Raw genomic sequence first — 15,473 nt, 5'->3', positions numbered from 1 at the left:
ACGCTGGGCCACGCTGGGCCACGCCGAAGGGGCCCATGCGGAGTGTCCCGGGCGGAGTGGCCAGCTCGCGCTCCGTGCGCCTCGCGTGCACTCCCCGCCCCACGCGGCTTTGATGATCTAAACGCAGTCATGTGACCCGAGGAATTCCAGCTATGTGGGCGAGACCGTACCACTCGCAGCGTTTGCTTGCGAGCGGACCGTATCCAAAGCGGGCTTCCGTGACCCCGATCAATGGGATTTTTTTGGGTGACTCATCGAAACTCATCTGCTTTGGGGGTGTTTGTTGTTGTTGTTTACGACCGTTCGGCTAAATTTGACTCGCCCGTTAAGGGACGGGCCCCGTGACGCCGAGCGTTTTATTTCTCAACTGCATCGGCGCACACCCCTCCGACCTCGCCTCGGCGAATGGTACGACCCGGGTAGGTGGAACTTGGAAACGCCACAGATCAGCGAAGCGTCGAGGCTAAATGGAGAGGAGGCTCAAGTAATTGAAGTTGTGTTTGACGGCGTCGGCTCCGACTCAGTGACGCGCTCCCTCGCTCGCTCGCTCCGCGGCACGCCCGGCCACTCTGACGAGAAGGCAACGGGGGGAAGGGGTGGTTACAGGGGAGGAGGAGGAAGAAGGAGGAGGAGGAGCAGCGGAGGTGGTCTCCGTGCCGTCGACTGACTCGACTCGCCACCACCGACGAGGGGAAAGAGACCCGCGAAGAGTGCGTGACGACAAACCCCACCCCCCCCCCCGAGCTTGTCCGAGCACAGCGCCTCGCCACAATCGCCCCCAAGTTTTGTCGGCATCGCCACAACCTCCCCCACCCACCCATCCACCCGGCAGCCTGCACCGAACTGTGGACAGCACCGCGCGGGCCGCCCAGGAAACCGCCCACCCACCCGCCCGCTCGCTCCATCGCCCGCCCGCCCGCCCACCCGCTCCATCGCTCGCCCCATCTCAGCGGCGGTCGCTCTTCTCGCGCGCCTCGCCCCAGCGGTAGCGCACGGAGAATCGCTCTTCTCGCGCGCACACGCGGCACGGAGGAGGAGGAGGAGCGGCGGCGTCGTCGAGAAGAAGGGAAGATGATTCTGCCACAGGGCCCAAACAGGGTCAACTCGAGCAAGCCGGTAAGGGCGCACTCGTCCGCTTTGTGTGTGTTTTTTTGACTTTTACGCTCCGCACAGACTTACGAATTCGTTGAGATGGCCGTCAATTGAGTCGTGAGTGATGTGACGTATTGATGGTGATATTATTATACTACGGCTAGAAAACTGTGAGGTGTGGGAGGGCATGAATGCTACTTTCATGCCCCCAAAATGTTACTTCATGAGGGCGCCACGGTGGCTAGGAGAGATTAACTACCTCGCCTGGTCTGCAGGAGGTCGTGGGTTCGATCCCGACCCTGGCGTCTGCTGTAAATTTGGAGTTTGCGTGTCTCTCTCTCTCTCCCCGTGGTCGCGTGGATTTTTCTCCGGGTGCTCCGGTTTTTCCCTCCACATTTAGATAATGCGTTTAGAGAGTTTTGCCATACATTTCCACGTGATAAGCCACTTCTATGGGCTATCATTTGTGGCCAGGTCATTTCTGAAAAAGAGCTACATAGCTCCGTGGGCCTTACCTGGTAAAATAAAACATTTTTAGTTTTACTTGTAGCTGGGAAAAAAAACATTTTTTGGAAATGTTGGCTTCTAAAAATCACACCCTCGCCCCTCCACCCAGACGTTGTTGGGTTCAACTTCATACGCCAGGCCGAGACAAAAGTCTTCAGCTGCTCTGAGTCTCAAGCCGAGCCATGCAATTAAAAGTAAATGATCTCCACGATCAGTAAACCGAGTGATTTGCCTCCCAAGGAGTGTGCCGTGAAAGCTGGTAGAAAGCGGGTACAGCTTGCTCCAGATGACTCCCAGGCGCGTACACGATGTCCTCGCACACAAAGCAGATGTTCATTTTATTATTTTATTATTATAAATACTAAATTATTCTGGCCTTATTTAGATGTGCTGTAATATATTAAACGTATTCGTATTGGCTTTTATTTATTTTGGTTGTTTCGGATATTTTCTGGATTTTTCGATGGATTTTAGCCCTCCACCCCTGCCATTCCCTTTTACAAATAAGATATCGAGACGACGCTTGTTGTTTTGATGCGGTTCAACTCGCCCAAGTGCTCACTGCAATTGTCCGATCTTACGTTGGGACCGTTGATTTTCCGAATACCAAAATCGATTTTCAAGTAGATACAATATCAACCCTACCCCCCGATCTACCCCCTCTAAACTATACACTGTGAGAAGCATTTGCTCTTTTTGACGTTCGTCGTTGTGCAATTGTCTTCATTCCTGCGTTGCAAGCCATGTCACCCGGAGCCCATTTGAAGGAGACGCTTCGTGTTGACAGATTCCCACCTGGTGTTTGAACGACGAAGCGCGATGATGATGATGAATGCGTCTCGTGAAAAAACACGAGCTTACTTGTGTTCGCCGTATGAACAACACATCGTTCCGTGTCCACGGCACGGTTCACGACAACAGGATCTTGGGGGAAATTTTACCGGAAAGAAAACGCGAGCAGATTTGTTTTTTGCTCGCCTCTCGCGCGCTTTAAGTCGTGGGCAATCGCCTTGCAGAGCGGGGAGCAAAGTTATGGGAAATTGCACTCTGATGTTTCACGCTGATGAGCCTGTTGGCAGATCGGCAAAACACACTTTGACCGGCAGACTTCCTTTAGACTTAACAAACGAGCTACGTGGAGTGACAGCTTCGAGCAGAGAAACTGTGGCCTGCGAAAAAAAACACTCATCATCGTTATCATCTTCAGCCATGGTCGATCCACTGCTGGATGAACCCCCCCCCCCCACCAGCTTTCAATATTCAGCTACTGCTCATAATGCTCCACACTTTGCGCTGCAAGGCGGCGAGAGCGGTAAGGAAATGCAAACGGTGCACGGGGTGCGTGCGACGGAGGGACTGCAGTTCTGTGAAGGGAACGTTGAACTAGATCATCGAACAATCATCTCGGCAACGTCATCGCCGGCCGTCATTTATCCGTTGCCGGTTGAAGGTTTCCCCCAAAGGTCGTCACGATCCGTCACGGGTCTTTCGCATTCAATGTGGGATTTTTTTATTAGTTTTTTCCCCAGCTACGGTTGCAAAGATTTTTTTTAATACTCGGTATTGAAGCAACTGCATAGAGGACAGTTCCGCAAATTTGAGATAACCGCAGAGACACGATTTCAAAACAAATCTAATCATGATAACTTACAGTTTAAGCAAATGTGGGTTATTCGTGGAATGGGTCGATGGTTTGACGCACAATCGGAGCGGAATGCACCGTCAACCATCCCAGCGTGGGTGACGAAGTATTTGGCTCCTTCCGAGTATGGAACCAACTTCACGAGTATCTCTCACCCCTGTCAAGCAAGATAGATACACGGGTTATTTTTGAATTGCGACCCTAATTGGTTGACACGCTACGCCCATGTTGAAAAGCCTCTTCGTGATTACACTAATGATTATCCCACAATCTTTAGAGTGTTGGAAATTTACATTCTGGATCGTAGAACTGCCCAGAAGCAGAGACCCAACAATACAATTAAACACAACAACAACACGCGTCATGCGCCACTAAGTGACGGTGAGGTTAGCACAGCCTTTGTGCCAGTGTAGGTGCACTTGAGGCCATTTCAAGTGTTGAAGGCTCCCTGGCAGGAGGTCGTGACACAGGCCCAAGTGTTACGGGTTAACTGACTGAGATGTATTGCATTGAAACGCACAAAGGCAAAGGTTACCCGATAGACATATAGACGTTTGGGGCAAGTGCTGTTATAGTTCCAATGTTCCTATGAAAGCCACCACACGATAGGGCGGTGCGTCCCGTACCACGCTGCGGCAGGTACTCATTTAAGGCTGAACCGACCTAGGAGGGGACCAGGACTGGTTCATAGATTGACTACTGATGTTATCCACGAGCTCCAGGCTCGTATCGCGGTGGTCCAACCACTGTCCTACCGCTGCCCATGAGCGGAGTGGAACGCGCTCGTGAGCCGGCGTGCGTTAGAGGCAACCACTTGGGCCTGCCATCTTAAAAAACAAGCGCATAAATAAATGAACAGTTTCCTCATTCAGCTCAGCAGGTGACGTCTCGAGCAATTATCAGGATGAGCCCACAAGAGAGTTCGATCTGGATGGAGGAGTCGCAGAATCATTGAACTGGCCGGGTTAGCACTGTGCCCCGCAGCTCCCCGCGCAACCCGGGCATCGTCCAGGAAGGTTCTAACCTCGTTATGTGGCTAATGGGGGATGGGCAGGCGGTAGTCCCCCCCCCCCCGTTAATCGTGAACGTGGAGGCTGTTGGGCCGTGGTGACGGCCGCCAGGGGCGACGCTGTTGAAAGTCTTGGGACCCGACCCGTGCGAATCTCGAAGCGGGCAGTGTCGGGGAGAGGCTGCGGTCTTGTGACCAGGGTCAGGGCTGCCCAGAGGTTCACGTGGGCCCAAGGGCAGAAGGCCACGCGGCTGCCCCCTCGTTGATGAGCGACTGAACAGCAGGGCCGTTGTGGGGCCCCCTCTTGTATGCGAGGCACCTTTCGTGCCCCGCTCTCTGCGGCGGCCCCTGTCAGGGGTTGCCACATCCAGAGGGTACGAAGAATCCCGAGATGTGTCCAAGGGAAGAATCATATCTCATGGTACCGGAAGAGGGGGAGAACGACACGGTGAATGCATTGTCTTGATCGGTGCATTGCAGCGTTACGTCACCGACAAAAAAACACGGTACTTTCATATCCTGAGTAGGTTTACAGATTTACTGGACTTCTGTGAAAAGGGCTTTATAGCTCACCGGATTGCTCCAGTTTAATATCCTGATTTTCCAGGACATCTATCTCCTCGTAGAAGAGGATGATCCTGGGGAAACCGCGGACAGATGGCAACCCGAGTCCTGTGACGAACTTATAAAAGTCTTGAGATAAAAATGCAAAAAATGTTTTTCTACGTTTTTACGCGAGGTGCTGCTTCCCCATCTCAGCAGTGCCTCCCGGGACGTCGGCTACAAAGTTTTGGTGAACGCAGCAAGAGATGAAGCGGAGCTCTCGACTCAAAATGTATCGTTGTTAAAATTCACCGCAAAGTCTCATTTCGCGTGCCCAGCGAACCGAGACGCGAGGAAGCACGCAAAATATTTGGTCGCATATCACAGTACAGTACGCCAATATTGGCGAATCGGTGGTCTAGCGTACAGTGCAACAAGCCCCGGCAGCCTGTGTTCGATTTCCGGCTAGGGCCGACACCGGCCTCCACTGACTGGCGTGGTCACACTCAGCGACATGAAGAGGCCTTCTTCTGTAAATTATAATCGTCGTAATCATTACATATACCGACATTTGATGCTGTTGCTCGTGTAGGCGCGTGTAATCGCAACATTTAGAGCAACACATTTGCAATCAAATTAATTAAAGTAGATGTGCGACGGAGTTCGTGAATCGGCAATTGTTATTTATCGGTCCGCACGCACGCGCCCACACAATTCCGGTTTCTGTTGGCACGTCGCACAAGGCTCTGCACATTGCACAAGGCTCTGCACAATGCTGCTGTGACTCGTCCGAGGGCCTGCGGCATGCCGCGTGAACTAACCTCCAGGGCAATCTGTGCGATCTAAGGGGGGCCTTTGCAAGACTGGTTGCCCAAGGAGGCGTCTCGAGCACAGCGGCAGCCGCACAACGAGTGGGCGCGCAGTGGAAAAGAAATGGGGGCCCCCTCGCGACCTCTGACCCCGATAGGAAATTGCCGGAGACTGACCTCCTGACACGGGGCAGAGCGGAAAGCCAGGCCCCATTGTGTGTGGCTGCCAGGGGTTACAATCCGGCACTGCCCACACGATGAAAGTGCCAAACTGACACGGCCATTGCCAATGAATTAAGCATTCGCTCCAGCTGCGTCCGTCAGGAAGCCGAGAGGAAACGCACACCACTCCCTTGGCGGTTACAAGAGAGGCCCGTGTGTGTGTGTGCGTGCGTGTCGCCATCACAGACATCGCCACCACCACTGAACAGCCTTTGCCACCACCGAGCCAACAATTTGCTGGCAGGCTGGCTCGCTCGCTAGGATTTGCCACCTCTGCATACAGAAAAAAACCTTGGGGCATATCAGGGGAAGAAGAAGAATTATCTCACAATAGCCGGAGAGGGGAGAACTACACGTGAATGCATCGTCCTGATAGGTAACTGATAGAAGATAACAAAACCCCAGGACTTTTAATATTCCTACACAGAAATGGTTATTTGTTTTATAATAAGAATGAAAAGTCTATGGGTCTCTATGCAAGTCTTTGTAAGTGCAGAGGTCTCGGTGTAATTTAAAAATGGGTCTCTTAAGGATGCCTACACTGTATAAATTGTTGGGCCTCTACGTAAGTCTGTGTTTTTCTAAGGAAGTCTCAGGGGTCGTGCAAGTACGATACGTGCGACCGTGGGTCTCCGTGTAAACGTGCGAGTCCATGTGGTGGGACAACAGTGGGTGTTGTCTAGAGAACCGGCCACGGAAGGGGAAAGTCACGAAGAGGAGAAAATCCCCAGCAGCACCCCCGCCCCCCCACCACTCCGCGGTACTGGGAATCGTGACTCGGATGTCACGAGTCCTCCGATTGGCATGCTTGGCTACGTACGGTGCGAAAGAAGTTCAACTTGCACACGCACAGAAGTGGTGGGGTAGGGCACGGCGTCGCGACGAGGCCCACCTGAGGCTGCCCGCCACGGCGGCTCCCCAGTGCGGCGCGCGAGGCGCTGCCCACGTTAAAGCGCCGGTTCAAACGGCACTGAAGTGGCTCGTTTTCACGGTGACTCTTTTTTTAAACGGGAATGCCTGACGGCAGATCGCAGCCCCCCTTTATAGGCGGCGGCAGTGGCGGCGGCGACAATGCGAGCGTCGGCGCGGTAAATGCGTTTCTTGTTTCTCAAACTCGTCACGATTCGGGCTCACGGGGATCTCAAGCACAGGGCGGGCGGGTGGGGGAGTGGACGCGTTAGCGCCGTCTGCCGTGGCAGCGCAATTTCGCCGCTTTCGCCGCCGTCTCCCCGGGCGACACCGACGTCGCGCGCGTCGTGAGACCGGGGAAGTTGCCGCGGCGGCGGCGTCGTAGCTGCCGCTCGTCGCTCGGCGAACTCCGCACGGCTGCCGAGGGGTTTTCGGCGACTCGCGCGGAATTTTCAGCAAATGTCAAAAAAAATCGCCTTTTGAGAAAGCATTCCGGAGAGGACCGCAGAGCCAACAAGGCAAGCTGTAACGAAGGTCAGTTTAACACGTAGGCTTTCGCGACCAATATCATCCATGACAGGTTTTTTTTGGGTTAGATTGCAATCTAACCCAAAAAAAACCTCTTATGGATGTAACTAAGATTTGATATTGCATTGCGTGCAATACCAGTCAAAATGTATAACCCTCACTTCATTTTCAGTGGGTTTTTTACCACACTTCACCACGCTGATCAGTACAGGGTTGGTGAAGGGGGGGGTTGCTGAAAAGCAGTTCAGTTGTCACTTGCCACTGATGGTAGCCGTGGCTGGGAATCAAACGCACATCACCAGGTGGGACTGACGTTCTAGGCCCCAGCCCTTCCCCAGAGCCGTCCGTGCTTCGTCCACCACTGATGAGAGTTCTTCAGTTAAATTAGCGTTAAATATTAAGCTGTGATCACAGCAGCTTTGGGTTAGGCCGTTGGGCCAAATCGGCCAATCTTGGAATTTGGTGAATAATTTAAGTTTGACCGTGTGTGAGTGACCGGTTGCCCAAGTCCAGCACCGGCTTACCAAGAGAATGCCCGATGACCCCAGTGCCACTGGTGACTGCAGCCATGATCATCAGCCATGATCAATCCAGGCCATCGCCATCTCTCACGATGCAACAATCCGTCGGGCACCGGTCGCACGAGCCGATTTCACCGTTCCACCTCTCCGGTCGGTGTTATCTCTCAGCGGCGTTTCCTCCTCTGGCTGCCACTGTCAGCACTCACCGGCCATCGTCCCACTTACACCTCCTCAACAGTCACCACGACGTCTCGAATTTGCATTTCCTTTCTGATGGACATTTCCCCTCTCGCTGCTGCTTTGTCTAGTTCGGAGCGTGCCCCCTCTCTTCTCTCTCTCTCACCGCATGTTCAGCTTCCGTCGCATTTATTTTTGGCAATGTCCGTTTATGATTCGCACCTCCGATTAGCACGGTTGGCTACGTACGGTGCGGAAGAAGTTAAACGTACGTACGCACATACGATGAACAAGTCGGAGCGGGTAATAAGCAGTGCTCGAAACTTTGATTCTTTGGGCACATTCGGTGTTGCTTTTCATTTAGCGCAGGGCATTTAAACGAATTGATCTCAAGGCGCTGGAGTCAATGCATTTAGGGCAATGGCCGAGTCTAGGACGAGACACATTTGTCAACAACACTGCCTTTTAAAATAAATTCAGGGCCCATTGGCCAAAACGTTGCCTGTTATACTAAGTAATTTGTTTGGAGCGGTGTTATTAACGAATGTATTGGGTTTTTAATGTAATTTGTGCATCGAGCATCACTGCCAGTGCAGCTGCAGCATCACCAAATACGTGATGATGTTCTAAAGTCATGACTCCGGTCTCAGCTGTCCCGATTTTCCCTGGGACCGCTATCTTGAGGGAGGTGTACAGTGTCACTGCTGTCCTGGGACATCTGTCCGTCTTCATGTGACATTCACAATCCCCGGGTTTTGTCGGTTTGCGTAATAGCAGCAGCAGCAGCAATCATCACACGCACCACTCAAGACCATGAATTCATGAATAGTTCTCCCTTCTTCTGGCACGGTATTGTGAGATCACCTTCCTCTTCCCCAGGGATCTGTTGTCCTGGTTTGTTGTTGTTGTTGTTGCTGCTGCTGCTCAGAGGTGGCAACCCCCCCACCACCCCTCCACCCAGCGCGTGAACATCTGCCGTGGCTGATGCCCAGCGCCTCCGCGTGGCGCTCAGCTGTTGCACTGTACCCTACTGTCTTTTCCACCGTCCTTTCTCCTCGTCGGCCTGGTTTGTGTTTCCGTAATGGATGTTGAGCCACAGTGGTGGGGGGTTGGGTTTGGGGTGGGGAGCGGTGGCGGAGTGGTTAGCGCACCGAGATACGAATCCGGCAGTTTAGCAGAGTTCGATTGCCAGACGCGGGGTGGAGGCGTGGCGGGTCGCGTCTGAACCAGTGCCCAGGCCTTCACTGATCGTACATTTACGAGCGTGGTGAAGTATGGTCAAAGAGCCCCCCCCCCCCATGAGAGAAGGCCGGATTGATAATTGGCTGTCATTTTTGCTTTATTTGAACTTAAACCCCTCCTTACGCGAATTTGGAAGAATTGTCAGTTTGATTCGTTCGCACCTCCGATTATATAATCATAGCACCGTTGGCTACGTACGGTGCGAAAGAAGTTCAACGCGCGCACACACACGCACACACATATATCCGGCATCTAAGAATACACATTTATATTCGTCAATTTGACGTGACGCCACCGGTGCTTACAGAACGCGGTTCGCAAGTTGCTGCTGCTGCCCCATAATTACGCATCGACCGCCGTCTCTCCATAAACGGGCGTCAACGCGAGGCAGAGGGCACCCAGAGCAGCGAGCCCCCTTGAAAGCGAGCGGTCGCAAACGAGCAAGCCACAGTTTCAAAGATCAGCCTCGCAAAGAGCGGAACGGCTCCTGCAGCAGATCGTGCTGCGGGAGCGATGTCACCGTCACGGATAGGTTAGGGAGGGCAGGATAAGTGGGCAGTTTAGCCGGGGACTTGCCCCTAATAGCGAGGCTCTCGTCGACAGCCTCAGCGAGCCGGTCCGAGTGAGCCATTCTCGATGCGTAAGCAATGTTAGCCGGACCCGCCGAAGCCTTCTGGACGAGCATGGCCACCCTGCCGCTTGCGAGATGCGACGAGATCGGGCCACTGTGTCACCGAATCTCGAGTGATAGAATTATAGTAATTTACGGCCGCGTGTCAGTCCACCGCTGTATTGAAGGCCATCTCAGTCACGCGGGGGGTTGGTTTGAACCATACTTCGCCGTGACAGTGCGGGTTGGGGAAGAACGGGGAGGTCCAGGAGCGGTTAAAATGCCACTCGGCACCGATTGTGAGCCGTGGCCGGAAATTAATTTTCAGGTCGCTGGGGCTTTTTGTTGCTGTTGCTGTTGAGTGCAGGGTGCCTTGCTGCTAATCGTTGCGCGCCACCCACCCCATCCCACCCGTACTTTATATACATGAACAACAAATATTCACACTGTATGCATAAATATTGCATCTGAAGATGTAAGTTGTAACCGTTACAGTACATTGCATGAGAAGAACAAGCGGAATGACTAGGATGACACAATCGGTACACGGCCAAATTAGACTTAATATAGAATAGCACCAACGTGCCAGCAATTGCCCTTTTTTAAAATAAAATCCAGATGGGAATTTGAATTAAACATTCGTGCCTTACTGTAATAAAATAAACAGAGTCCAGCCGTTCTCAATCCACAAACGGATGACGTCTTCCCTGTGCCGTGTCCGCAGTGGGATTTTTATTTAATCTATTTCCAGTGTCCCGAACCACCATACTTCACCACGGTGGTCAGCCCAGGTTGGTAAAGGGATGGGGCGGTCGGACCGGTCCTGATATCACATCGCTCGCCACTGAAAAACGCAGCTTTGCTGACCGCTGTTCCACTGCTGCAGCCGCACGTGTGTGTGCAGCACTACGGTAAACATTCGTTTGGTTAGTTTGAGTGTTCAGAAATACACGACAGCCATCCGGGCCGTTTTCCTTTCGGCGTTTTGCATCTTGTACATTAGAAACAATAGAAAATGTCAGTTCTCAAATTCCTTCGCGCGCAGCCTCGGATGTCAGATGGCAGCGGCATCAGGGCTGTGAGTACAGTACCCACGATTAGCGCGGTTGGCTACGTCCGGTGCGAAAGAAGTTCCTCATACATGTACAGAGACACCAAGGACTTTCTTTAACAACAGCGGCTCCCGCTGAGGGCCCCATTGGGCCATGACGCCAGGCCCACCCAGGTGGCTTGGGTGCCAAAGCGCCGTCGAGGAGGGGAAGAAGGGCGATCGTTGTAAGGGGCGGCACGACGAAGGGGGGGGGAAAACCCCAAGGGGGCGAGCGATGGTCAACGCGATAGCGAGTCCACGTCCCCCACCACGCAAGCCCAACAGCCTCGTAGCACTCGGCAACACACACACGCGTACACGCGCACACACACACAGGAATGCATGCGCGTGTGTGTGTGCGCGCGTGCGTGCGCGTGAGTGGGGCGGGCGTGCAGGAAGCAAGGAGGGCGGCATTGCTCAGTGTGCCATGGGAAGCAGGCAGGACTGGAATGTGCGCAGCCTCCAAAGTGCACGCAGCAGCAGCAGCAGCAGGGGCCGCAGTGGTCAGCGCGCTCGATTTTGCAATCGCGTAGAGGTCGTTGGTTTGACTCCATCCTCCTCCAATTGCCTCCAGTTCACCCAGCGGCGTAGAACGGGTTGCAAACCACGGTGAGCGGTTCCACGTGTGCGGTGAGGTGAAGTGTGGGCTTCTCCAACCTCGTCCAGGCGTGTCTGGCCAGCGTCGAATTGTCGGTCAAAAATATCCTCTCGACGGCTCCGGGGACACCCCGTCTGGCAGCAGCGGCGTGAGCAAGCGATTGGAGGGCGGCACCTTTACCTCTTTTATTTTTATTCCTCCGAACTATGTTGCTTTTCTCGTCAAATATAATTTCATAACGCGGGGTTGTTCCAACAAGCGAGCGGCATTTCTCAGACGGATCGATAAATCTTTCCTTGGCACAGAGGCGCAGGGCGCTTGCAAGAGGGGTGTAGAACACGGCGAGCGGGCATGAATCGACAGAGGTCGCCAACTGTTTTTGCGGTGCGTTCTCGGATTTCCAGCGGGCAAAAATCTAAATGCACGGTAAGAGTGCAAAAAGTAATGGGTTATTTAGCGAAAAAATATATAGGTTTAAAAAAAAAATCACCCCCAGACAGACACGTGTGGAACCGCAAACGCCGCACTCTGAACTTGCACTCGTGGCAACCACGTGATCATAATCACCACCAATTCCAGGAGCAGAGGGGGAAAAAAACATTCACCTAATTTAAACCAAAACCTTTTCTTGGAGATCACCCATCCATCAAGCCTCGCGCGCGTGTGTGTGTGTGCACAGGCGCACGCACACGTATGTATAGTTTTGGCACACAAAAGACAAAGACAGAGAAGCCCCATGTAGCCTTAACAGACTGTAGAGGCAAGTGCTGTTAGCGAGCACCTATGAAGGCCGGCACGGCACACGAGGGCGTGGGTGGCCAGTACCACGCCCGACCGCCTTTGTCTCCCCAGTGACGATGTTTACACACCGCACCAGGTACTCATTTGAGGCTTAGTCGACCTAGGAGAGACCCAGGAACGGTTCAGATAATCGTCACTGGTGTTGGCCGTGAGCGGGAATCGAACCCGGGTCGCCAGGGTTAATGGCGCAGCGCGCTAACCGTTCCACTACCGCTCCCCACTATAGTTTGTCACACGATCACACACACTGACACATGCACGCACCTCCACTACGCACGTGCACTATTACGCACAATTGCACACGTGCCTGCGCGCAAACGTGCACAAGGCTGTCAGATGCACACTTACACAATTGCACAGGCTGTCAGATGCACACGAAGTGGCGATGATGTCACCACGGCGCTTGTGCCAGGCTAGGTGCACTTTCAGGCCACGTGAAGTGCCCAAGGCTCGCTGCAGGCAGGAGGCCACGGGACAGATCCAGGTGCCATTGATTGACTGACTGAGATGACTGGCAGTTCCACCAACTGCTCCCCACTGTGCCAACTTGCTGCGTCGTAGCTGCCCAGCGCTCCGCTCGATTGTTGTGAGCGTCGCTCCTCTACCCTCCATTGTTGCTGGAGGGCGACTGCCTCCAACTTCCCAGTAGCATCCTTCGCGAGCTTCCTGCATAGGGGCCGATCGTGACACCACTGGTAGCAAGTACACTTAAATGCACACGCACAAATGTGTGCAGGCTGTCAGATCCACACGCACACTTGCACGCTCACAGTCGCATACAGATGCGCACTAATACACACAGCCACACTGGCACACAACTCAGATTTTTAAATATTCTTTGGGACACCAGGTCAGCCGTTTCGGAACTAGAAAGTGTTATAGCTTCATACATTGTATGACATTAGAAATCTATTGTATTACATTGCATTCATTTGATTACATTGCATGACATTGTATTCAACGGCACTGCATTGTTTCCTCGACAGCCGTACAGTCACGCCGCGTCGGCGCCGCTGGCCCCCAGCCCCGGGACCCCCAGCAGCTCCTGCAGCCCAGCGGGCAATGACCTCCTGAGCAAGACCAACCTGTACATCCGGGGACTGCCCCCACACACCTCGGACCAGGACCTGGTCAAGCTGTGCCACCCGTAAGTTCGACCGACCCTCGTTGCCCACACGGGGTCATGCGCGGGTGCACGCGGTGGCAAGATGTTAACCATCTCGCCGGGTACACAGGAGATCGTATGGTTCGATCCCGACCCTGACGCCTGCTGCTGTATATTTGGAGTTTGCGTGTCTCTCTCCCCGTGGTCGCGTGGATATTTCTCCGGTTCCTCCGGTTTTTCCCTCCACAATTAGAATCAACGTCATGCGTTCAGAATATTTGGCTGCTGCTATATATTTGCATGTGATACGTCACTTTGTTGATCTGGCCAGGTTGATTGTGAAAAATAGTTACATAGCTCAGTGGGCCTCACCTGCTAAAAATATTTAATTATTTTCAATAGATTCGTTTACGGGTGCGCGCGCACACGCGGGGCGAAAGACACGGATGTACACACCTTATGGGAAAGAACGTGAATTCGTCGAGATTTAACTCGTTTCAAATTGATTTGAAACGTTGGTATATTTCTATATTTTTGTCCACGATTCAATCCCAGTTTGCACCACCGGCGCCGTGCCGTCACGGAAGATGAACGATCGTAGAGCCGTGCAACCCCCTCGGCGTGTCAGAGAATGGTCCCGCGGAAGTGGATATTGTAGAGCTACCTCCGAGATCCCTTTCGAGTGACCTCTGGGCTACACACCGTAGAGGATGACACTTTCCCGCTCGCCCCTGCGACACGCTGCTAAAAGCCGATTGTTGGTCCATTCAAAGCTTTCATTCATCCTCGTCGTCGTCATCGTCAGGTTTACGTTGAAAGGAACATCGACGGCGAGCGTTGTGCTCAGCGATGGCGTAGGGCCCGTCCTACACGAGTCTTGGGGTCATATTAAGTTTTCTGGGCGCGTGTGTGTATGTGCACGTCTCCGCGATGTGTAATCGCTCCTGCCACAGGGATCTTATGTGAAGTGCAATATTTTGCTTCGACTCGGGAGCCTCACACTGCCCGAGTTGTTCAGAGCCGTTCACGCATTCAAAAACATGCCGTCTAGGGGGGGCCCTGGGGGCAGGGCACTGTAGCGGGGAGGAGGGGAGAGGGGGGCGGTGGTGGGGGGGGGAACACGTGTCCGGGCACCCACCCCCACTCCCTTGGCTACGCTCCTGGCGGTGAAGTATGACACGTCCAAGACTGAGCGCGCCGAGGCTGCGTGCTCTTCCAGGCGCGGCAGCGCAAAGCGACGCCTCCGCGGCGACCGAGGCGGAGGGGTTTCAAGGGGGCGACGGACGTCTGGCGCCGGTTCAAATCGGCACGTCTGCCCCGGCGCGATCGTGAGAAATCGGCGCAGAGTTTCCTTCTTCCGACACGGGCAAGGGGGAATTCGGCCCACGGACCAATTCGAGCGCGTGATTTGCACGATGGGAAACCCCGTCCAGACTGGAGAGCGCCTGAGGGTGGAAACTGAAAAACGTAAAGAAATCTGTCGAACCCATCATGGCGGTGCAAGCGAACTTCCGTGGCGCGACGGCTCGCAACGCGCCGGACTTCCAATCCGGAGGTCGCCGCTTCGATTCCACCTCCCACCGTGGGCAGTTGAAACAACGGGGAGAGTTCCTTAAATCCCTCCCGCACGCCTGCGTCCACGCAGCGGTGTGCATGGGAACGCCACAATATGGTGGGGTAAAGTGTGGGAAACTCCACCTTCTTCCAAGGGGCGTGGCTAGTGTGGACGAGCAGGCCAGAAATACTATCTCGAGGGGCTCACCCGAGCTCCCTTTCGCGTCCCTCCACCGGTGGTGGCGTGAGCAATACATTGCGTACGCATCAGGATGCTGTAAGAACTGCAATAACAACAACAATAGCGACAACGATGGCGGTAATCTTACATAACAGAGAGCGGGACATTGACGCCAAAACAGTGGAAAGACGACTCCTTCCCTCTCGGTTAGGCGCATCGCATTCCAGTCGGGACGCGCGGCACAACCAGAGCCACTCCTCGACAAACCTTTGGCAACGGCAGTGCCCGCTTTGCCTGGCGAGGTGCCACCCTCTCGTCACTCATGCCCGCCGT

At 53.8% G+C, this 15,473-nt stretch overlaps 1 protein-coding gene across 5 annotated transcripts in view; it reads left to right on the top strand.

Moving 5' to 3' along the window:
• The first annotated feature begins 916 nt into the window (after window positions 1–916).
• LOC144724702 (RNA-binding motif, single-stranded-interacting protein 1-like) overlaps window positions 917–15,473 on the top strand; it is a 51,136-nt gene continuing 36,579 nt past the window's right edge. Inside the window, exons 1-2 of one of the 5 annotated variants that reach the window (XM_078604035.1) lie at window positions 917–1,116; window positions 13,287–13,447. In XM_078604035.1, the coding sequence (XP_078460161.1) occupies window positions 1,072–1,116; window positions 13,287–13,447 (206 nt within the window). In that variant the 5' untranslated portion in view covers window positions 917–1,071. The remainder of the gene's footprint in view (window positions 1,117–13,286; window positions 13,448–15,473) is intronic. The other 4 variants (XM_078604031.1, XM_078604033.1, XM_078604032.1 and 1 more) reach the window with 4 other exon arrangements.

The sequence above is a fragment of the Lampetra planeri genome, chromosome 21 (genome assembly GCF_965212315.1).
Source record: "Lampetra planeri chromosome 21, kcLamPlan1.2.h2, whole genome shotgun sequence".
NCBI lineage: Eukaryota > Metazoa > Chordata > Hyperoartia > Petromyzontiformes > Petromyzontidae > Lampetra > Lampetra planeri.
Note: the sequence above shows the minus strand (reverse complement) of the source record. Positions and strands in the feature narration are given on the sequence as shown.